This window comes from Callospermophilus lateralis, chromosome 14, assembly GCF_048772815.1.
Source record: "Callospermophilus lateralis isolate mCalLat2 chromosome 14, mCalLat2.hap1, whole genome shotgun sequence".
In the NCBI taxonomy this organism is placed as follows: Eukaryota; Metazoa; Chordata; class Mammalia; order Rodentia; family Sciuridae; genus Callospermophilus; species Callospermophilus lateralis.
Window position 1 is genome coordinate 71,846,562 of NC_135318.1, and position 24,922 is coordinate 71,871,483.

Genomic DNA, 24,922 nt, shown 5'->3' on the forward strand with positions numbered 1-24,922 from the left:
CCTGGAACACCATCACTGAGCTGCATCCCCAGCCCCCTCCTTCTTTTTTTTGAGATTGGGTTGCTACATTGACAAGGCTGGCCTAAAACTTGTGATCCTCCTCTTGAGTTGCTGAGGTTACAGGTACGCATTACCACACCTGATTTGAAAATACTTTTCAAGTATTTTCAAATGTAAAAATTATTTTCAAATATAAAAGTACTTTTTTATAGTCTGATTTTTTTACGTATAAAATTACCACAAAACTATGGTTAACAAAGGATTGGTTTCTTAACCTGTTTCCCATCCAACTGCTACATTATCACTTATTACTTGCAACCAAGCTCTCCTGGGCTAATTTTATCACCTAGTAGCTGGTGCCTAAAATTAAAGGCATTCTTGCCTATTTAATTTTTTCCCGTCTTATAAGAAACAAGTACTTGGTCATCGCTTTCTTTTTCTCCCTTTACTTTCACCATTTGCTCATTTAATACCTTTTCCTCTTTTCTCTTTTATGATTAATGTAATGTTATGTTACATCAGATGAAATGAAGATGTCTTTTCATTCATTTTGTTCATTGAGCAGGTTTTCAATGAATTCCTACATTGTTCCAGGTACTCCTTGTATACCTCTTCTAGAAGTTAGAAAGTAGTTCTAATCATGGCTGAATCTCAATTGGTTGAGTAATGTAGAAACTTTCTATTTCTAGGTAAGAAACTCCGAGAGGCTGTTCTTAGGATCACTTATGATAACAAGACCATTGGCACTAAGATAAGTTTCTGTTTGCAGGCTAGGCATGCGTTACCTGTGAATAAGCATATAGATGAATTCTTTAAAGTTAAGAAAATCAGTCAGTTGTTCCTCTACCCCCCAAAACATAGAAATGAATTAAACTTTCTTCTTTGCAAAGTTTGCAAGGAACTCCTTAAATATAATATCCAGCTATCTATTCATCTACTTTTTTGGGCAGAGTTGAACTGACTTTGAATAAGTTTCATCACACTCTTTACCTACTTCTTGACTCAGTGAAGATTGATAAAGTAATATATGTAAATCATCTGGCATATAATTAATAACGAAGTTGCTACTAATACAAATTAGAGTATAAGCTCTGTGTGGCTTTTTTTCCCCCGGGGCGGGGGGGGGGGAGTATTGGCGGAACTAGGTCTTGAACCCAGGGCCTTGTGCGTCCCAAACACTCACCCTAACTCTGAGTGTCATTCTTAGTACCCTTCAGCAAATACATTGTTGTTTTTTGGCACTTAGTAGATACTTAGTAAATAAGGAAAGGATGGATGAATGGATGCTCCTTATAATACAAATTTTCCAGAATTCACCTGAGAGTAAAAAGAAAATATAGAAAAATGGATTCCTAGTACAGAAAAGATTGTTTTAAATTGCTGAATGAATGCATCAGAGTTTTGCACAAGAAAACTAAGTGGAAGAGCATACACTGCAAGGCCTACTTACTAAGCTTCTCTCTTCTCTAATATTCTTCTCAACTGTTTGGCTCCCTTTCTGCTGTATCTTATTCTTCCCTACTGTATATTCCCATCCTCATTTCTGTTTTTCTTGTTTGTATGGGTCTCTGCACCCGATTTTCTCTCTTGTAAAACATGGCATGCATTTTTAAAAATAAATATACAAAATTGTATACATATTTAATATATAAGATTTTGTTCTGTTTCTAATTCTAAAAATAATTAAGGTACTTTATTTTTTTCTTTAAGAAACAAACCCCCAAAATTACTCTTTACTTTTCCAAGACATCGTTTCTTTTTATTTCCCCTGCAGTTCTTTTTTTAAATTTTTTTTTATTTTTTTCATCTTTCATACATTTCATTCAAGTGAGTTGTGCACTTCCATTTTTACCCCAAATACAAATTGCAGAATCACATCAGTTACACATTCACAATGTTTACATAATGCCATATTAGTGACTGTTGTATTCTGCTGCCTTTCCTATCCCCTACTATCTCCCCTCCCAAGATATAAAGGAGGAAATCCCCTGCAGTTCTTACATAGAAGGGGGAAAAGCTTTCTACTCCTAATTTAGGATTCCAGCTTATGAAGTATTTTAAAATTTGTCTTTGATTCCTTCCTCTTGCAAACTCACTTCTGGACATATTCTTTTACTTTCTTCATTAAGCAACATAATTTTAGGTATTTCTTTAATTGCTTTCATGTTCATCTGAGGTCCTCTTCAAAGGGCTGCATGAGTTTATAGATGCAAGGAGCCTTTTCTTGGAAATTATCTTGTGAAGTTATTTTAATAGTATAACTTCTTTGTGCAGTTCTCAATGTTACGATTATTGTGTAGAATATCCATTCTTTTTAGAAAAGTCAAACTTTGAGTGATGTATGGGATTTGAAGAGATAACAATCTGATACTATCAACCTTTTAAAATTATTTATTATTTTAATAATAAATAATTTAAAAGTTATTATTAAAATAAATAACTTTAAAATTATTTTAAATTTTAAAATAATTTTAAAATTCTCACCTTTTAAAATTATTTATTATTTAATTTTTAATTTTTTTTTACTATTTTATTTTTGTTTGGGGACTGGGGATTGAATCCAGGGGTACTTTACCACTGAGGTACATCCCCCACCCTTCTTATTTTTTCTTTTTGAGACGTGGTCTAAGTTGCTGAAACTGACCTTGCAACCTTTCTGCTAAACCTCCCAGGTTGCTGGGGTAACAGGAGCCATTGTGCCTGTCAGGTTTTCCCCTTTAAAAAACTGTAAACCAATAAATATAAATACCTCTTTGTTTAATTTTTTCTTTAAATAAGGAAGAAAAATATTTTTACATATTATTTCAGTGGTTTTTAAAAAATCTGTTCCCACTAGAGGGAACATTCTTTCTCTCTGATTTTTATTCATAGCTTTTATGTATTTATTTTTCAGAACTGCTAAATATAAGGTAAAATGTCTAGGATAGAAATATGTTCAGATATAATGGGTAGGACATGTCAAATGTACACTGGTCTTTTTATTTGGATTTTACCTGTGTCCATGTCAAAATTGAGGTTAAACCATATTTCTTAGCAAGATAAATGAACTTGATCAGATAAAGTATCACAAATATCCCATCATCATCATATTATTTGGCTTGTGCTTGTTACCATTTTCAAACTAGAGATTGTCTGAACTTCCTTATAATCTGGTATGACTGAAGCTATATAATTAAAACAACAAATTGCATATTTTATTATTTGGTTAACTCAGATTTTGCAGGAAAACAGTACATGGAGTCTATATCTTTCTCTCTCTCTCTTTTTTTTTTTTTTTTTTTTTTTTGGTGCTAGGCAGCTCCTCCTCACCACCACCTCAACCCTAACAATTATTTTTAATCTAATAGATCTCAGTGCTGAATAGACAACCAGTGGTCCTCCAGCCTTGACTCTCAAAGCAAAACTTTATTGCAAATATTTTCATTTGTTTCTGTCCAGTACTTTTCTATAGAAACTTTAATTCTTAATATCTTAAATATAACATTGATTTCTCATCAGAAGCAACTTAAGTCTTTCTGTGAAGGAATCAATAGTTTTACATATGCCACTTAACTCTGTTTCAGCTTTCCCTGAGGCTCCAGGTATTACCACTTCTGTTAATCAAGAGACTTGAGCAAAGAGCTAACTTGTTTTCTTTAGTAGAAACCTTTAAGTTACCTGTAGTTAACACTAAAGGAACAAGTTTTGTTATTCTGTTCCATAAAATGACATAAATTCTTACAGGTATACATAGAAGGGACTGTTTTAAGTGGGAAACCTGATGTCTTTCTCAAAGCTAAATGAGAGTGAGTGATTCTGCACGCATGGAGTAGGGAGAGTAGGTTGCTGTTGAGAAACTGTGGCAAATGCCTCTGTACTTTCATTTAGAGACTTTCATGTCAAAGATAATATGAAGTCTTCTATAAAATTAAATATTAGCTGGGTGTGTTGGCATATGCCTGTAATCCCAGGTACTCAGATGACTTAGGAAGGAGGATCACAAATTTGAGACCATCCTTGGCAATTTAGTGAGATCCTGTTTCAAAATTTAAAAAAGGGGGGGGGGGGCTGGGGAATGTAGCTTGGTGGCAGAGTGCCCTGGGTTCAATCCCTATGTGCTGGGGGGAAAATGACACAAGAAGTTTGTGACTACATAAGGAATCGAAGGACAGGATTTACAGCTGTTATAAGCAGAGCGAGAAAGGACAGCAGACAGATAGACACACACACACACACAGACACACACACACACATACAACCCTGTCTAGACATCTTGCCCCATTAATTATAAAATCTGACTTGTATTTTGAGAAAACTGTTGAAAATTTTAATGTTTGTATTAGAAATAATGACCTTGAGTAATGTCTTTCATTGTTTAAGCATCTAGAAAAATACATATAGAAATGATAACCACAAAAATAGTTAATAAATTAAACAACAACAACAACCTGTTCCTTTTTTTCTTTATTTTATGGGGAGGATTGGGTCCTGGGGATTGAACCCCATGGTCTCACACATGCTCTAACACTGAATTCCACCCCCAGCCAAAAACCTCTTTCTTGACTGAGCTTGCCTGTCCAGTGATAGAATGCTTGCTTTGTGTATACAAGGCCATAGATTTGATCCCCACAATGCTGGGGGTAGAGTGGGTAGGCTTGTTACTTAAAGACTTAATTATTACTAGATTCAGCTGTGCTATGATTTGGATATGAGATGTCCCTGAAAAGCTCATATGTTAGATAACACAAGAATGTTCAGAGGTAAAATAATTATATTATGAGAGCTCTAACCTAATCAATGGATTAATTCACTTGATATAAGAACAATTTTGAGCAGATACTGGGTGGTAACTGTACCATCTGTAGGCAGACTGTGACTGGAGTAGGTAGGTCACTGGGGGTGTGGCCTGGAATACTATTTGTTGATGGTCCCTTCCCTTCTCTGCTTCCTGGCTGCCATCAGCTTAGTGGCTTTCCTCCATCATACTCTTCTGTAGTAATGTTCTGCTTCACCTTAAGCCCAGACCAATGTAGTTGGCTGACTGTGCACTGAATCTCTGAAAACTGTGAGTCCAGAATAAATGTTTCCTCCTCTTATGTTGTTCTTGTCAACTATTTTGGTCATAGTGGCAAAAAGCTGACTAACACAAGCTAGGCTGTAAGTAAAACACCATTTAGTGAACCATTTAGATGGTTTCAAATTAAATCAGAAGAATAGAGTAGATAAGGGACAAGCACCATCAGTTTCTTTTTATTGACACTGGATAGTGCTGCCTCGAACAATTAATTACCTTAGCCTTTGTTCATTTACATATGTCAGTAAGGATCTATACCATGGCAAACCCACAGAGTAATGTCAGACAGCCCACACACTAAATAAGTTAGTGTGCAGAACTGGTTTTACTTTCCTGGCATCTAAACTCATACTACATTTGTCAAGGTTATTATATCCAGTAATTAAATAGACATTTATTCCTGTTCAATATTTTTAGTGTTCTGCTTAAAGCATTGTCATGAATGGAAGCTATTTTGAATAGGTAAACTTGGAAATATATCATCTTCTTGTTCAAATATTACCTTTTTATATTAAGCTAAATTTTGCTCAGTTTTTCTCCATAGCTTCATAATCTACTTTGTTTTTATGCTGTTCATCACCCACTAAAATGTTAGCTCCTTGGGGATAGGGCTTGATTTTTTTCAACCCAAGAAACTAGAACATATTACATGGTGTACATGCAGAAGATTCCTCTGGGAATATATTTAAGAATGTATTATAATATCATAGAAAGTATACATGTTCAATTTGTTCAAAGTGATTTGGCTGAGGTATACGTTGATCAGCAAGGTCTAAATTATTTCTGTAATTGTTTTTTTTTTTTTTTGTGTGTGTGTGTGTGTGGTGTTACTGGGGGTTGAACTTTGCATCTATTGGGTAGGGACTCTTCTCTACCACTGAACTGCTTCCCCAAGCCATTTCTTTCAGTCTTGGTCTTTGTATCATATATCATATAATTACTAGTTTTTCAGATGTGAAATGATAGCTCATCATGGTTTTATTTGCACTTTTTTCTTCTTTATAAAGTAATAGGAATTGATTTCAGGGGTGCTCTACCACTGAACTATCTTCCACTTCTTTTTATTTTGAGATGGCCTCACTAGTTGCCAAGGCTGGTTATGAACTTGTAATTCTCCTGCCTAAGCCTCCAAAGTTACTGGATTATAGGTGTACATCACCATGTCAGGCTTATTTCCACATGTTTTTGATGAGTAGGGAGATTGTCTTTTTCATATGTTAATTGGATATTTTTGTTTGTTCTTTGAGTACTCATTGACAGTTTGCCTTTTTAAAATTGGGTGTTAGTCATTTTCCTATTGATACATCGGGAGTCTTTTTTTTTTTTTTTTGAGAGAGAATTTTAATATTTACTTATTTTTTAGTTATCGGCGGACACAACATCTTTGTTTGTATGTGGTGCTGAGGATTGAACCTGGGCCGCACGCATGCCAGGCAAGCGCTACCGCTTGAGCCATATCCCCAGGCCCTACATCGAAGTTTTTTTCTTTCCTTTTTTTGGTACCAGGGATCCAGGGATTGAACCCAGAGGTGCTTAAACAATGAACCACATCCCTAGTCCTCCTCCACCCCACCCCCCCTTTTTTTTTTATTTGAGACAGGGTCTTACTAAACTGCTGAGGCTGACTTTGAATTTAGGATCTTCCTACCTCAGACTCCCAAGCTGCTGGAATTTGACTCGGAGTTCTTAATGTATTATAAATAACAAACTTTGTTATGTATGATATATATATTGTACATACCATTAGTTTGTGGACCTTGTCTTTTCAGTCACTGTGGATTGTTTAAAGATGAAGAAAAAGTCTTATTGTGGTTGAATCTATTATGATATAGACTGTCGGGGGAGCAATGGGGAGAGAGATTGATTTAAAAAATCATTTCCTACTTTGAGTTCTTAAAAGTACTTTTCAATATTGCCTTCTGGAAATCCCCACCCCCCCTTTTGTTTGCATTTGTTTTTAAACCATGTGGAATTGATTTTTGTGTCTGGGATATGGGTCCAATATGAGTAATCACCTTTCCAATGCCATTTACTGTCTTCCTTTGTAACTATTACAACTTTATTATTCATCTTTGTATTTATTATTGCAGTTCTGAAAAACGTTAAACAAGTCCTTTCATTTTAGTTTTCTTTAGGGATCTCTTGACTGTTCCAGGTCCTTTGTAATCTGCTTAAAAATTTGAGCTAGTTTATCATGTTCCACAAAAAATTCTTTTGATTAGAATTTTTTTTACTGAGAATTCCTATCTTTGTTTAGATTTAGTCATAGGCATTTTTAAAAAATGCTATTGCAAATGGCCTGTTTTTTAAAATTGTAAAATGTGTGGGAGATATATAAAATGTATATATGTATATATATACACACACACAACATAAAACTTAGCATTTTAATCCTTTTGAACATGCAATTCAGGGACATTAAATATATTTACATTGTTGTACAACCATCACTACATATCTAGTTCCAGATAGTTCCACCTCTCCATCACCTATCTAAAACAAAAATCTGTAACCATTAAATAATAACTCCTAATCTCTGATAATCACTAATTTACTTTCTTTCTTGGAATTTGATTAGGCAGAATTATAAATGATATTTTTTAGTAATAGTTTTTCTCTTTTAAAGTGAAATAATCATGTTTTCTTAATTGGTGCCTAGAACTGTTGCTTAATATTTAATTCTAGTAGTTTGGCTATGTGTGAGTTTTGTGCATAAACAGGCATATCACACATAAGTAAAAGACTTTCTAATGTTAAACCTGCCCATTGAGTTTTAACTTTTAATTTAAGTTTTTTAAAAAATTTGAAGTCCTTTGGTTCATTTGTAGATCTGCAGGCTGCCTCTTCAATCTTCTTTCTTTCAATGTATTAAGAATTGTTACTTATTATCCAATTTTAGTATGAACTGTGACAATCTGAATCTGCTAGTTCTGCTAGTTCTTTCTGAGGTAGCTTTATTTCTTCTGTGTACTTGCTGAGTTAAAGCCTACTCATTTCTCAGAAGTTTATTCCTGCCAAATCTTTGTGGCAATACTAATATAAGATGGGCTTTAAATTCTTTTAGGTGGGGGCTGGGTACTGAGGATTAAATCCAAGGGCACTTTACTACTGAGCTACATCTTCAACCCTTTTTATTTTTTATTTTGAGACAAATTCTGACTAATTTGTCAGAATTTAGGCTGGTTTTGATGTCGGGAACTTCCTGCTTCAGCCTCTCAAGTTACTAGAATTATAGGAGTGTGCTACCACACCTGTCAACTTTAAATTCTTCACTCGGGTTTTTTTAAATGGTTTAATTTGGGCTCTAAACCTGTAAGAGGACTGCTTTGTGATTAAAATTTTTCAGTTTTTTTTTTTTGGTTGTTGTTGTTATCCCCCCCTCCCGCCTATCCTCTATGTGGGAATGGGGGAGCTTCACTAGAGCTTCACTAGAGGAATTTTTGTAATTCCCTTAGGAGGGTTTCTCACCCATATATTGAGAGTATATTAAGGTCTCAGTTTTATGAGGAAACTTCTTGTAGATACCCACATTTACTAGCTTTTAATCTTTGTCCTACAATGCTATGGAAATCTAAACTCATTTACTCAGCCATAAAGACAAATGAAATTGTCATTTGAAGGAAAATTGATGGAACTAGAGATTATTATGTTAAGTGAAATAAGTCAAACTCAGAAGGTCAAGGATTTTATGCTTTTTTTTCATATGTGAAAGATAGAGAGGAAAAAGGAAAAGAAACATGAAAATCAAAGAATTCCAAAGAAGAAAGGGACTAAGGGGGTGAAGGTTTGTGTGGGGGACACGTTCAAGGGAGTGATGTTGGCCAAATTATATTGTTATATTGTGTGCATGTATGAATATATAACAACAAATCCTGTCATTATATATGACTAGAAGACTCCAATAAAAAATGTGTGGAAAAAAATCTCAACTCAGATTTTTACCTGCTTTGGCAAATGCTCTTGGGCTGAAAGCTTTTTTTAATACTTTAGTTACCAGTTTCTCCTTACCTTGGTTTTTACTCTTTTGTTAACCTATCATGACATTTATTTGAGGGACTTTCACATTTTATGGTTTTTTTTTTTTTGGCCGATGGGGGGATTATTGGGGATTGAACTCAGGGGCACTTGGTCACTGAGCCACATTCCCAGTCCTATTTTGTATTTTATTTAGAGACAGGTCTCCCTGAGTTGCTTAGTGTCTCATTGTTGCTGAGGTTAGCTTTGAACTTGTGATCCTCCTGCCTCAGCCTTCTGAGCTGCTGGGATTACAGGTGTCCACCACCATGCCAGACTTTTAAGTTATTTTTATTTGGTGTATAAATTTGCTATATATCATACTGCTGGAAATTCCCATGTCATTTTATTATGTTGTTTTTAGTCATTTGGAAGGGATACTTGGGGTAAAATTAATCTTAAACACTTATAAAAATGAAATGAAAAGTGATCTTTAATAACTGCTAATTAAGGATTTTTTTTATAGGTGTCAGCTGTGATGCATGTTTAAAAGGCAATTTTCGAGGTCGCAGATACAAGTGTTTAATTTGCTACGATTACGATCTTTGTGCATCTTGTTATGAAAGTGGTGCAACAACAACAAGGCATACAACTGACCACCCAATGCAGTGCATATTAACAAGGGTAGATTTTGGTAAGTGTTTAAAAAAATTTCAATAAATGGTCATTTAGAATTTTATGTGTGCATGAAGAAGCAAAGGCAAAATGTTTTAAAACTATCTTTAATGGCAAATATGGTGGCTAAAATGCATTAAAAATAAATTGTGCCATTGTATTCTAAGTATTTCTGTCTCTAAATCATAGTTTACTTTTTTGTGAAGCCATTTCAATAAATACATACCTGGCAAGGTATGAAATAGAAAAGTGCTTTAATAAAGAAGGAATAAAATCAAACTATTCTCATCAGCAGCACAGAAGTACTAGTTCTTGGTCTAGTTATTAGAATGCAGATCATTTCTACAATTTACTAGGGTCATTGTTCATCTATAAGAAAAGCTATAATATTTCTGCTGTAATTTCTTACCTAGCCAAAACTTGTTATTAGTATTTTTTTTTTGTTGTTGTTTTTTGGTCATAGCCCTTCTTAATAATGGATATGAAGTAGTATCTCAAGTGCTTTTGATTTGCATTTCAAAGTTATTGACACTGGCCTTAGACTTTGGATACTTTTGCCTCAGCCTCCTGAGTAGTTGTAATTATAGGCACATACCACTGCCTGGCAGAATTTTTTGTATAGGGAATTGAGGTAGAGGGTCAGCTTTATTCTTTTGCGTATCCAGTTCTTTTGGATATCTTGTTGCCCCCAGCATCATTAAAGAATCTGTTCTTTTTAAAGAATATATTCTTTAAAAAAAAAAAAAAAAAAAAAAAAAAAAAAAAAAATATATATATATATATATATATATATATATATATATATATATATATATATATATACTTTTAATTTTTTAAATTTTTATGTGGTGCTGAGGATCAAACCCTGGGCCTTGCATTTGCAAGGCGAGTGCTTTACCGCTGAGCCATAACCCCAGCACCAAGAACCTATTCTTTAGCCAGTGAATTGTCTTGGTACTTTTGTTGAAAGTAAATTGACCATTAATGAGGTTTATTTCTGTTTATTCAGTGTATTCCATTGGTTTGTAAGTTTTGAAATTGTGTGTGGGTCTTCCAAGTTTTATTCCTTTTCAGCATTATTTTGGTTATTCTTGGCTCTTTGAGTTTCTGTGTGAATTTTAGGATCAAGTTGTCAGTTTTTGTAAAGAAACCACCAGGGATTTTGACGGAGATTGTATTTAATCTGTAGTTTAGTTTGGAGAGTCTTAATAATATTAATAACTATAATAATTAATAGTAATTAAATTGATGGCCAGTGAGCATAGATATCTTTTTTAGGTATATACTTAGGTATACACTTATTTATATTTATTTAGGTATATACTTTCTTTTGACAAAGTTTTATAGTTATCAGCATACATTTTGCACCTGCTTAATTGTATTCCAAAGTGTTTTTTCTTCTTTTCGTTTTTATAATTAAAATTGTTTTATTTTGGAGGAGTTATTACAAATGTATAGAAAAATAATTGATTTTTATATATAGATCTTGTATTCTACACTTTTGCTGAAATTCTGATAGTTTTTTATTTGATTATTTAGGATTCTCTATAAACAAGGTCATGTCATCTACAGATATAGTTAGGTCATTTTACTTCTTCCTTTCATTTTCTCTGGTTAGATCCTCTAGTAAAATACTGAATAAAAGTGGCAAGAGTAAACACCCTTATCTTGGATCTTAGGGGGAAAAGTATCCAGTCTTTTACCAGTGATATAATGTTTTTTTTTTATAAATTTATTCTAATTTGTTATACATGACAGCAGAATGCATTTCCATCCTAGTACAAATGTAGAGCATAATTTTTCATGTCTCTGGTTGTTCACAAAGTAGAGTCACACCATTTGTGTCTTTATATATGTACTTTAGGTACATGTATGAAGAACGAGATCTCCATCTCATTTCACCATCTGGTTGTGGGTTTTTGATAGATATCCTTTATTGGGTGAGGAAATTCTGTTCTTTTTATATACATATTCTTTCTTTCTTTCTTTCTTCTCAACTGCCCCAAATTTGTCTGGTGAATCTTGTTATAATAAACTGTGTCTGTCTGTCTGTCTGTCTGTCTGTCTCTCTCTCATATATATTTACATACACACATATATGTATATATATAAAATGCTATATATATATATTTAGAAAGTTTACAGCCCCTAAAGAATAAACAAATGTGTATCATGTAGTGAACACTTCCATTTTTTTTCTTCTTATAAAAGTTATCTTATGCTGTTCTCTTAAATATGGCCTGTTTAATGTTAAAGAAATATGTAGGGGACTGGGGATGTAGATTAGTGGCAGAGCACTTGCATGAGGCCCTGGGTTCAGTTTTTTGTAGTGAAGTAGAGTTGTACAGCATATTAAATATACTTTGATTTTCTTTTGTGCTACAAGTGAAGAAAAGTAGACTTATTTCCTAAGATAAACTAATGAGGCAAACATATTATTCCCACAGACTCTGTCTGGGTAGTTCTTTTGTAACTTATTTGGGCAGAGTATATTGTGATAGTATCCTATTCAAGTTCATATCCACAAAAATTGAATGCCTAGGATACTTTCTGCTCTAAGAATTTTATGTTCCGCAGACAAATAGTAGCATCTGGTAGTTGTCTGTTGATCATAGAGGTCTATTCTTTCCCTCTGAGTACATGTATATAGTACATTTTCCTGAATCTTATCTTGATATTATCGTCGCCACAGAATGTAGAGAGAGAAGGAAAAATTAATTACCATTAAATTAGATACACATGTGGAACGATCATTTTCAAAATTATATGAAGAGGAGTTCATTAGCTTTTTGTCATTGTGACAAAATAACTGAGATTATCAGTTTAAAAGGAGAAAAGATTTATTTTGACTCATAGTTTCAGAGGTTTCAGTCTGTGGATATTTGACCCTTTTGCTTTGGGCCTGTGTTGGCAGGAGCACATTATGGCAGGAACACATAGTGAAGGAGGCCTAGTCTCCTCATGACAAGCTGGGAAGCAAAGAGAAAGAAAAAGGGGCTAAGGTCCCAAACCTCCCTTCAAGGGCACATCCTCAATGACCCATCCCACTAGCACCACAGGCTGTTCAATGAGCCTTTATACACATGGGCCTTAGGGGGATTTTCAAACTATAGCAGGGAGAAAGTAGTTTGCTTTGTTTTCTTTGCCAGGTGTAGTAGGTTATCTAGGGAAAGAATTTTTGGGAAGGGTAGTCTGTTGCCCTGTGGGAATAAAAATGTTTGAAATGTAAACAAAGAGGGATTTAAGCACTCCATGGCAGAGTGAGGTGGATAATTCAGATGCACTTTTTTCTGTATTGTAACATATGGTTATGTTTTTATATGTTAAAAATCTATTAATAATTATATCTCAATTCAATTCTACTTTATTTTTCAGATTTGTACTATGGTGGGGAAGCTTTCTCTGTAGAGCAGCCACAGTCTTTTACTTGTCCCTATTGTGGAAAAATGGGCTACACAGAGACATCTCTTCAAGAACATGTTACTTCTGAACATGCAGAAACATCAACAGAAGTGGTATGTGAAGTTGTCTTTTGTCTAAAATGATATTGTGAAAAATGTTATTCCTAACATTGATAAAGTAAGGTCATTATCATCTATCTCTTACTTAGTATATTGAAAGTGTTTACATTATATTTATTAAAATTATCTTTTAACAAAAATTTTACAACTTGAGGAGGCTGCATTCATATGATATTTGTTCATTTTAACCTTTAATTACTGTGTTGCTGACAGCATAGCATGAAGTCTTGGCCAAATTCAGAGGAGCTTTATTAAATGCTTTGTGAAAAGGTTGAACAGATCCCAGCCAACCTTCAGTGCATCTCTTTTTAAGTATTGTTCATATTATTACAAACTTCATTTTTCTTATATAAGGAACTCTTAACAGGATATTTAAAAATCTATGGTTGTATATGGTTGTATATTAAACAGTAATCCATTGTCCACTCATTGTAGTGGATCACTGACTTCTTTAGTTTTTTCATCAGATCAAATCTTGTTTGCTAGGCAAGAACTCTGTGCAGTCCCTCAATTCTTCCTTCCTAATCTTTTTCAATAATGTAAAGTCAGATTCACAGAATAATACTCAAAGTGTTACCTTAAAAGCCTTTTGGAGTTTATATCTATGTTTTAGTTGTCAATAGACCTTTATTTTATTTATTTATATGCGGCACTGAGAATTGAACCCAGGGCCTCACACGGGCTAGGCAAGCACTTTACCACTGAGCCACACCCCCAGTCCCCTTTTGGAGTTTTCTTCAAGAAATGATGAATATACACAAAAGAGTCTTTCTCCCACCTCTTTACTATTGCCAATAAGAGGTAAATGAAGACTGTATATGGAACTGTAGGTAATGAATTTGAGGAATTTTGTTACAAACAATTGTATATATATTAATATAATCTTAAGTTTTATGTGTAAATTTGGGCTAATATTTCACATTATTTCTTTTCTGCTTATTTTCTGTCTTTAAAAGCTGTTTGAGAAATAATTTTAAATGGCTGTATAATTCTTGATTGAGTTACCATAATTTACTTCAAAGAATATAGTGGGGTTCATTGTAACATATTCATACACGTGCATAAAATTATTTGATCAGCTTCAATTCCCAGCACCTCTCCTTTTCCTAACTCCGCCCCACTGCCCCCGAACCCCCCTTCTCAATTCTACTGATCTCCCTTGTGTTTTCCTGAATTTCTTTTATTTTTTTTTTTCCTCTCCCTAGCTTCCACATATGAGAGTGAACATATAACTCATGACTTTGAATTTGGCATATTTTGCTTGACATGATATTTTCCAATTCCATCCATTTTCCTGCAAATGGCATAATTTTGTTCTTTATGGCTAAATAAATCTCCATTATGTATATAAATATAAACCATAGTTTCTTTATTCATTTATCTGTTGACAGTAGCTAGGCTGGTTTTATAACTTGGCTGTTGTGAATTGTGTTGATTTAAGCATGGTGTACATATGTCACTCTAGTATGCCGACTTTAATTCTTTTTGAAAAATACCAGCAGTGGTATACCTGGGCCATACAGCGGTTCTATTCCTTAGGCTTTGAGGAGACTCTATAACTGATTGCCTTAGTGGTTGTACTCATTTTAGAGTTCCACCAACAGTGTATAATGTACCTTTTCCCCCATGTCCTCACCAGCATTTAGTATTCCTTGTATTCTTGCTGATTGTCATTTTAACCGGAGTGAGATGAAATCTCAGTGATATCTTGATTTGCATTTCCCTAAATGCTAAAGATGTTGAACATTTTTTTGTGTATTTCTTGGCTATCTGTATTTCTTTTTAAAATTAATTTATTATTTTATTCTTTTTAGGTATACATGACAGTATATTTTGAAATATTATACATTCATGGAATATAACTTATTCTAATTAGGTTCCCATTCTTGTGGTTGTAACTCTGTAGTATAATTTGAAATTTGTTATTGTGATGCATCCAGCATTGCTTTTATTGCTCAGAATTGCTTTGGCTATTTTGGGTCTTTTCTTCTTCCATGTGAATATTAGGGATTTTTTTTTCTAGTTCTGTGAAGAATGTTATTAGTATTTGATGGTTATAGCATTGAATCTGTAGATTGCTTTTGATTTTATTTATTTATTTTTTTAGTTGTTAATGGACCTATAATTTATATGTGGTGCTGAGAATTGAACCTAGTGATTCACTCGGGCTGGGCAAGCGCTCTACAACTGAGCCTGGGCTCCAGCCCCCATTATAATTATTATTTTCTTTTTGTGGCGCTGGGAATTGAACCCGGGGCCTTGTGCTTGCAAGGCAAGCACTCTACCAACTGAGCTATATCCCCAGCCCCTTATTTTTTTAAATGTTGTACTGAGGATTGAACCTTGTGCCCAGCATGTGCTAGACAATCGCTCTATCACTGAGCCACAACCCCAGCCCCCTGATTGCTTTTGATAATATGGCCATTTTAACAATATTAATTCTGCCTAGCCATGAACATGGAAGGTCTTTTTATCCTGTAGTATCTTTTATTTTTGTCTTCAATATTGTGAAATTTTTCATTCTAAAGGTTTTTCACCTCTTTGGTTAGATTTATTCCTAGGTTGTGTTTTTTTGGGGGGAGGGGTTTGCTGTTGTAAATGAAATTGTTTTCCAGATTTCTTTGGTGGATTAATTATTGATGCACAGAAAAGCTATTGATTTTTGTATGTTGATTTTGAATCCTACTACTTGGTGGAATTTGCTTCTCAGCTCTAGAAATCTTCAGGTGAAGTTTTCTGGACTTCATGTGTTACAATTATATATAAATGTCAAAGTGTCCCCCTTTACTCCACACTGTTTTTCTAGTTGTGGTAAATCAAACATTTTTATTTGCATTATGGAGCTCAAGAGTGACTCATAGCTGTGTGTGGTGGCATGCATTTGTAATCCCAGTGATTTGGGAGGCTGAAGGAGGATTATAAGTTGACACCAGCCTGGACAACTTAGCAAGACTCCTGAATCACATTGTTTGGGTGGGCAATTATATTCACATGACAACTTGCTATGTCTCTTTTTCTGTTTCTCTTAACATTTTTTTTTTAAATGCCTAATTCACTGTCTTGATTTTGTTCCCTTGCTACCTTTGTTGGTCCTTTAGACCCCTAATTTGCACCTCCTTGTAGGACTCAAGAGTAGCATTTTTTTTTAGCCAGCATCCTTTTGGAACATTTAGAAGCAAGAGGATGAATCACTGAAAATATCACTGTCATCATTGTAAATGTTTACTGAGCTGACAGAGCTAGTAAAGTTTACTGAAGGATAATTTTTAAAACAATGTTGTAGTCCTTGTCTAACTAGAAACTTTATGGCCCACCACAAGGTATCTGCCTCTTTAAGATTAAGAGGTTTAATTCTGAGGGTATGGAGGAAGAGGAAGATCCTTCAAAAGCAGATACCATGAAAAACAACATGTGACATAGAATGTGTAGTAAAGATCTTTACTAGTTAAAAAGAAAAACCTAGGATGGTATAGATAGGTTATTAGTTTCAAGTAATCTATGTAAACATCAAATTTGATAAAAATTGTGCTTTTAAAATTAAGCCCAAGTTTTTTAAAATTAATATGCATCATTAATATACAATTTAGTTGGTTGGGACAACTGGCTGGAATATGGGTTATGGGAAGAAAGCACAATATGTAATTATGCAAATCCATCAACTGTTTGAAGTCAGCAGGAGAGGTCAAACAATATTGCAAATATGAAGATTCTATTGAAAGGGTCACGATTATGGAAGAGACATACAAGTTGGAAAAGCTTTTCTTTGGCATCTATTTGAGAGCATAAAGAATGGCATTAGGAGTGCTTTCTCTGAGGGCTGTGGCTGTGGCTCAGTGGTAGAGTGCTTGCCTTGCATGCATGAGGCCCTGGGTTCAATCCCTAGCACCACCCAAAAATAAAAAAATAAAAATTCCAGAGGAGCCATCATTTTTTAAATTATTTTTCTTAAATCTTTCAGTTGAAGTAACTGGCACTACAACTAATTAGAAAGCCTTTGGGACTGGCACAATGGCACATGGGTATAATCCTAGCAACGCAGGAGGCTGAGGCCAGGAGGACAAGAGTTTGAGGCCAGCTTCAGCAATTTAGCAAGCCCTGTCTTAAAATAAAAAATAAACAGGACTGGGGATGTAAGTCAGTGGTAAAGTGCCCCTGGATATAAACCACAGTAATATCACCCCACCCCACCCCCCACCCCTGGAAGAGGAGCCTTTGGGTTTCTGTTTTGGAATGAAACGTGTTATACATTTAATTAATGGTATATAAGTAATCCTTTCAGTTTTTTGTTTAGTAGACCTCAAAATTTATGTGAAATGAATAAATGAAAGATCAGTGGAGTAGAGGAAGGGGATTGGGATTGATGGGATAAGGGAAGAACAGTGGAATGAATCTTATGTGTACATGTATGTACATGTATGAATATTCTACAATGACTTTCACCATTATGTATACTACAAGACACTAATATAAAATAAGGAAGTAAATAATTATGATTAAGAGGTAAAAGTAACTTTAGGCTTACTTGTAAACAATTATAACACATTCTGTTTATAATCACAGCAGTTTTGTATTAATTCACTGCTGGGACCTTTTTGCTTTTTATTTTTTATTTCAGTTATTTATTCTTTGTTTTCATTACTCTCCAGAAAAGGAGTTAGACCAGTCTACAGGTTTTTAGGTTTGCTTGGTACATTTTAATGCTACTTTTCCTTCCCTCCCCTTTCGCTCCTGGAGATTGAACCCAGGACCTTTACCACTGAGCTTCAGCCCCAGACCTCATTTGCTCCTTTTGAATGAAAATCTTTATGTGTTTGCAAGAAATTGAGTTTAATTTTGAAATAGCATAGTGGTATTGTGTTTGAATTATACTGATGTGGTAAGACTTTTTAGGGAATTTTATTAGGGAGAGGGGTTTAGGGTGTGCCTCATTGATAATAGTGCTTGGTTAGCTATCAAGATAGAATTTTTATATGTCGATATATAGCACTAACCTGTCAATATATGTTTCCTTATTAGGAGAAATAATAGTTTGAACCACCATATATGTATTATATATATTGTATATTTTGTACAAATTTTATATTATGTATTTTCTTAAAATATTGTTTATACATTATTTATATATTAAATATTTATAAATGTCACCTATTTTTCCATTATAGTTGAATAATCAGAAAAGATAAGCATTTAAAAGCCAGATATAGAAAAAATAGACATTGATTGATTGTTAATTGCTTACAGTCTTTATCAAAGTGTGCAATTGGATACTTCCTGCTTTTCTGTAAGCTAACAATATTTTATTTAATAAGAGTGTTAACTAATTGTTTTGTTGAAATATTTTTTTTAACAATAGTGCCAAAATAAGAGTACCATATTAATATTATTCAGTTGCATTTAGCTGGAGACACTGTGGATCAGAGTATAATAATACTTCTTACCATTTGTACCTTTCATTGCGTGTGTGTGTGAGGGGGGCAGGGGGAGGGGTGTTGGGAGAATGCTGGGGATAGAACCCAGAACCTTACGAATGCTAGACACTCTACCAAATAATTATTTCTGTATTTAGAACTTGTTTGATTTGCATGTTTAAAAATAATATGTATTGAGCACATTTACTTGCTTAAAATCAGATAGTAATACTTTATGTTTTAAATATTATTTTAAATGTTTAGATATTCCATATTTGTTTTAGGGTAGCCCTGTATCTGTATGTCATAGTATTTGCAAAGCTATTTCTACAAGAAATAAATTCTTTAAGATGATATGAAAACCAAGAAAGAAATCATCTAAGTTATTATGAGAATAAAGTAATAGTATCTTTTTCATGAATCTAAGCCTAGTATCTGAGCCTAATACTAGAGAATATGGTGTTCTCTTGCTTCTGGGGAAGGGATTTTATTGCTCTGTACTTTCTTTTGTGTTGAAATAAAATCCCATAAGGCAAGATGAACAAGACAGTTTTCAGAGTGGCAAGTATGTCTGATATGAAGGGAGGTGCTAAGTAATATCTGCTAAGCAGGTATTAGAGACCTTCATTTGCAGTTCTTCTTTTTTTTTTTTTCCAGTCAGTGATCTGACTACTAGAAGAAAAAGTAGGCCCCAGACTCTATCATACTTATCAGCTTAGAAACCAACTTCCTCAAGAACAAGAAGTACAATCAATAATCGATAAATGGGATGGTATCAAACTAAAAAGCTTTCTTCTCTGTCCTATGAAATTCTGGTTTATCTGGTTCAGTGTCCAGACAGCTGATTTCCAGTCAGTGCATAGAAATGTGTTGCAGGACTTTTAGGAAGACCTATATTAGAGGTGGTATAAACTGAAGATGCTCAATGGCAACTGTTGACAAATCGTAATAAGGTAACTCATTAGTTTTTTTATAAAGTCTCTAGCCTTGTGAAGTGTGGTGGCACATGCCTGTAACCCCAGCTGCTCCTGAGGCTAAGACAGGAGGATCAGAGCCAGCTTCAGCAATAATGAGGTGCTAAGCAACTCAGTGAGACGCTGTCTCTAAATAAAATACAAAATAGGTCTGGGGATATGGCTCTGTGGTTGATAAAGGCTCTGTGCAATCCCCTGTTCAATCCTGAGTTCAATCCCCGGTACCTTAAAAAAATGTCTCCAGCCTTGTCTCTTCCCTCCTACTACCCCTTCTTTTTCTGCCCTGTCTCTCAGGTTTAAAAAAATACTGGTTAAACAAGAATTATTTGAAGATTTCAACCTCAACATTCATGGCTGAAATAATTTTTTTTCTAGGATGTTCTACCAAACTCAGCTCTGCTTGACAAACTGGTTATGACTTTAAAAATACAAAGCTTTGTTATCATCAAACTAATTTAAACTTACTACAAATAACACAAACACATAATCCCAGCAATTTGGGAGGCTGAGGCAGGAGGATCACAAGTTTGAGGCCAGTTTGGGCAATTTAGGGAGACCCTGTCAGAAAATAAAAAGAGTTTGGGATGTGACTCAGTACATATACCACTGAATCCAGTCTCCATTACTGGAGGGCGGGGGAGTAAATAACTCAAACTTTAATTTTGATGGAGTTCATTTCTCATTCTTCACTAAAATTGTTAGTAGCTAGTGTTTGGTCACTTTCTGTCCCATTCAGCTTTCACCCCTCTCCCCATTATTTATTTTGAGACAGGGTCTCACTGAGTTGCAGTGGTAGGCCTCAATCTTGCCTCAGCCTCCCAAGTTGCTGGAATTATGTGAGTTTGTATTATTTCTAATACAGTTAAATTAGTTTAGTGATGACAAAGGCTTCATCAGCCTCCAGAGTTGTTGGGATTATAGGCATGTGCTACTGTGCCCCAGTGTTTTCAGCTTCTTACATCTTTAAAACAGTTTCTATTTTTTTTTTCTCAAAGTCTACAAGTAGAATATATAACTATTCCCACTGAAGATAGAGTAGACCTTAAGATATAGGAGATTTCTTCCAGCCAAGATGGATGCTTACCTCTAGAGTGAATTATGGACAGCATAAAGAAATGGAACAATTTTGGTTCTTTTGGAGTTATTTTTATTTCCAGTTTTGTGAATTCCCAAGACATCAGCATACTCCTGGTTTACATTTTTGTATAGGAAACATGTTAAAAGACCTCTACAATGAAGAATACAGAAGACTAAAGAAAGAAATTGAAGAAGATCTCAGAAGATGAAAAGATTTCCCATGTTCTTGGATAGGCAGAATTAATATTGTCAAAATGGCCATACTACCAAAAGCACTATTTAGATTGAATGCAATTCCTGTTAACATTCCAATGACGTTCTTCATAGAAATAGAAAAAAGTCATGAAATTCATTTGGAAAAATAAAAGGCACAGAAAAGCCAAAACAATCCTCAGTGAGAAAAGTGAAGTAGGAGGCATCACAATACTAGACCTTATATTATACTACAGAGATATAGTAACAAAAACAGCATGGTATTGACACCAAAAGAGATATGAAGACCACTGGTGCAGAATGGAAGCCACAGAGACAAACCCACAAAATACAGTTTTCTCATACTAGAAAAAAGTGCCAAAAACATACATTGGAGAAAGAAAGCCTCTTCAACAAATGGTGCTGGGAAAACTGGAACTCCATATGTGGCAGAATTAAATTTAATATCTCCCTATCTCTCTCCCCCCCCCCCCCCCGGCCTCTCTCTCTCTCTGTGTCTCTCACCCTGCATAAAACTCAACTCTTTGGTTAAGACCAAAGACCCTGTGCCTACTAGAAGAAAAAGTAGCCCCTAACTCTGTCATATCAGCTTAGAAACTGACTTCCTTGAGAGCAAGAAGTATAGTCAAGAATCCATAAATGGGATGGTATCAAACTAAAAATCTTCTTCATAGCAAAGGGAACAATCAAGATTGTGAAGAGAGAATCTACAGAATGGGAAAAAATCTTTGTTACCTGCATCTCAGAGTTAATCTCCAGAGTATATAAAGAACTCAAAAAACTTAACACCAAATCAAAACAACAAAACAAATAACCCAATCCATAAATGGGCAAAAAATAAAATAAACATGCACTGAGAAGAAATATGATAGGTCAACAAATATATGAAAAAGTTTAACTTCTCTAGCAATTAGAAAAAAGCAAATTGAAACCACACTGAGATTCCATCCTTTCCAGGCAGAATGGCAGTTATCAAAAATAGAAGTAATGAGGGGCTGGGGCTCTAGCTCAGTGGTAGTGCACTTGCCTGGAATGTGTGAGGCACTGGGTTTGATTCTCAGCACTGCATATAAATAATTAAAATAAAGGTCTGTCAACAACTATCAATATATATTTATATCTATATATCTGTATATCTATGTCTATATCTGTATATATAAAAACAAGGACAAGTAATGATAAATGTTGGCGAGAATGTGAAGAGAAAGGTACACTTATACATTGCTGGTAGGATTGCAAATTGGTGCAACCACTCTGGAAATCAGTATGGAGATTCCTCAGAAAACTTGGAATGGAACCATCATTTGACCCAGTTATTCCACTCCTCATCATTTACCCAAAACACTTAAAATCAGCATAATGCAGCGATGCAGTCAGATTGGTCAATTCACAATAGCAGATAAATTCACAATAGCTAAGTTATGCAACCAACCTACGTGCCGTTTGACAGATGAATGGATAAAGAATATGTGGTATATATGGAATATTAATCATCCATAAAAAGAATAACTTTACAACTTGCCGGTAAATGAATGGATCTGGAGATGGTTATGCTAAGTGAAATAAACTAATCCCCCCAAAACCAAAGACTGAATCTTCTCTCTGCTATGTGGATGCTAACACCCAGTAAAAGAGGAGGGAAGAATAGAAGTTCAGTGGATTAGACAAAAGGGAATGAGGGAAAGGAGGTGGGAATGTGAATACGAAAGACAGTGAAATGAATGGGACATAACCTTTTCTATGTTCATATATGAATACACCACCAGTGAAACTCCATACCATGTACAACCACTACAATGGGATCCTAATTTGAGTAGGTTATACCCCACGTATTTATAATGTCAAAGTACACTCTACTGTCATGTATGTCTAAAAAGAACAAATAAAAATAAATAAAAAAGAAAACCAAATCTTAAACTTCTTAGGACTTTCTAAATCACATGTAAAGAAGATTTAAACTTTATGCGTGTTACAACCTTCCCCCAACATTCTGAATGTTATCATTGATCTTGGAATTGGTTAGCTCTATAATGTTGCTGCTTCTTTTTTCTTTCTAATTATAAGCATTATAGTACCAAAGTTCAAGGTGTTTTGTATCTTGTTTTTAAATTCTGATGGCTCTTTTTGGGTCGTTACTCTTCTGTGAAAGAAGCTGTTAAAAATTTGTTGAGTATGATCAGAAAATCTCCCATAGAAACCAGAGACATTTCTAGAGCTGAATTCTAAGAACAAAACTACATAAAAAAGAGTCATGTATTGTGATGCAGTTTGAAGAAATATTGAGAAATATGCACTAATTTTTAAAAAGAGATGAAATCATGTATGTGAACTTTCAAGGTGGCAAGAGCTATGCTAATTTCTTGATAGTGTTGAACATCAAACCCAGGGACTCAGCCTGCTAGTAGAGCTTTACCACTGAGCCCCACTTCCAAGCCTTGTTGATGGTCATCTCTTCATCCTCAAAATAACGACAACAAAAAATTTTCCTATACTTTCTTGACAGTGTGAAAGGCTGTGTATTTGTTTGCTAGGGCTGCTGTGAATAAAGGGGCCACATACTTGGTGGCTTAAAGCAACAGAAATGTGTTCTCATGATTCTTGAAGACCAGAAGTTCAAGATGAAGGTGTCAAAGGGCTGGTCTCTTGGGGAGAGTTGACTCCATGACTGTTCTCAGCACCATTGCTGATCAGCAATCCTTGCCGCTCTTTGGCTTATAGATGTGTTTCTATATCCATCTTTTCATGGCTACCCCTGTGTCTCTGTCTTCATATGGATGTCTTCTGGAAGATAGATATCGCTGGATAACCATCATTAACTTCCCAAACTTCAGTTTCTTCATCTCTAAAGTGGGGATAATGGTACCAAACCCACAGGTAAATTGGGACACAGGATCCCAGGTGGGGATGCACATCATCACTTCAGCATGGCAACAGTGCCCTTTTTTGGCCATTTTTTCATTGCTCCACAACAAAGTATTGACTAAAAGCTTGCTTTTGTGGGTCTGATTTCATGTCAGTTTGACAGATGCACATATTTCAAATAGTCATATATTTTTTTTCCTTATAGGAGATGATGGGGGAGGGAATGTCCCTGTCCTCAAGAACTTAGGACAGACAGATAGTGATTGAGGATCCCTGTCTTCCTTTCAGCTCCTGGCTTGCCAGAAATCCTTGACATTCTTTGACTTGTAGATGCATCACTCCATCATCACATGGTGGTGTTATCTCTTGATAGGGTTTTGTTGTTGTTGTTGTTGGTTTTTAAACTAGGAGCCATGTCCCTAGCCCTTTTTTATATTGTATTTTGAGAAAGGATCTTGCTAATTTACTTAGGGTCTTGCTGAATTGCTGAGGATGGCTTTGAACTTGTGATCCTCCTGCCTCAGCCTCCCGAGCCACCGGGATTACAGGTGTGCTCCAGTGCACCCATCTTCTCTTGACAATTTTTAAACCGAGAGTATAAAGTTAATACTGATGTGACACTCAGTAAATACTGCATATTTAATCCATGGTAACAGATTTATCCAATTAGAACTTTAACTCACCTGAATTTCATAGTACAGGTCCTTTTACTGGAAATAGGGATGCAGTTACAGAGTAACATGAGGGAATTCCATTTATTACAGTTATAGAATGGGCCCTATCTTAACCACATTTGTGATTTGACTTAGTTGTTTTTGCTTGCATTTATATAGGCATCTACATATTAGGTGGAAAAAAAGAAGACTCTAGCTTTAAAGGGGTCCATTTTGGGTCTAGAAGGTGTTATTCATGTGGCTCTGGGCTCTATTCCTAATACCACGGGGGTGGGGGGGGAAATGGTTATTTTTAGTAAATGTCCTTTGGACACCTGGTTTGAGACTAAGTACACAGTAAAGCAGTAAAGTTGACAGGAGTTTTATTTAAAGAAAGCTTAGGAAAGCCTATCTAACCTTTTATTAGAAAGTTAGTATAGTATGAAACAACATAGGAAAGTGACTTAACTGTGTTTTTATCTTTTTTGTGCTGATGTGTGTGGGGGGGGGCGCAAATTCAAAGAAGGATGAA

The 24,922-nt window shown here is 34.8% G+C and overlaps 1 protein-coding gene across 2 annotated transcripts in view; it reads left to right on the forward strand.

Moving 5' to 3' along the window:
- Kcmf1 (potassium channel modulatory factor 1) overlaps positions 1 to 24,922 on the forward strand; it is a 78,503-nt gene that overhangs the window by 36,009 nt on the left and 17,572 nt on the right. For both annotated transcript variants that reach the window (XM_076833014.1, XM_076833015.1), the window contains exons 2-3: positions 9,534 to 9,701; positions 13,058 to 13,197. In XM_076833014.1, coding sequence (XP_076689129.1) covers positions 9,534 to 9,701; positions 13,058 to 13,197 — 308 coding nt within the window. The remainder of the gene's footprint in view (positions 1 to 9,533; positions 9,702 to 13,057; positions 13,198 to 24,922) is intronic.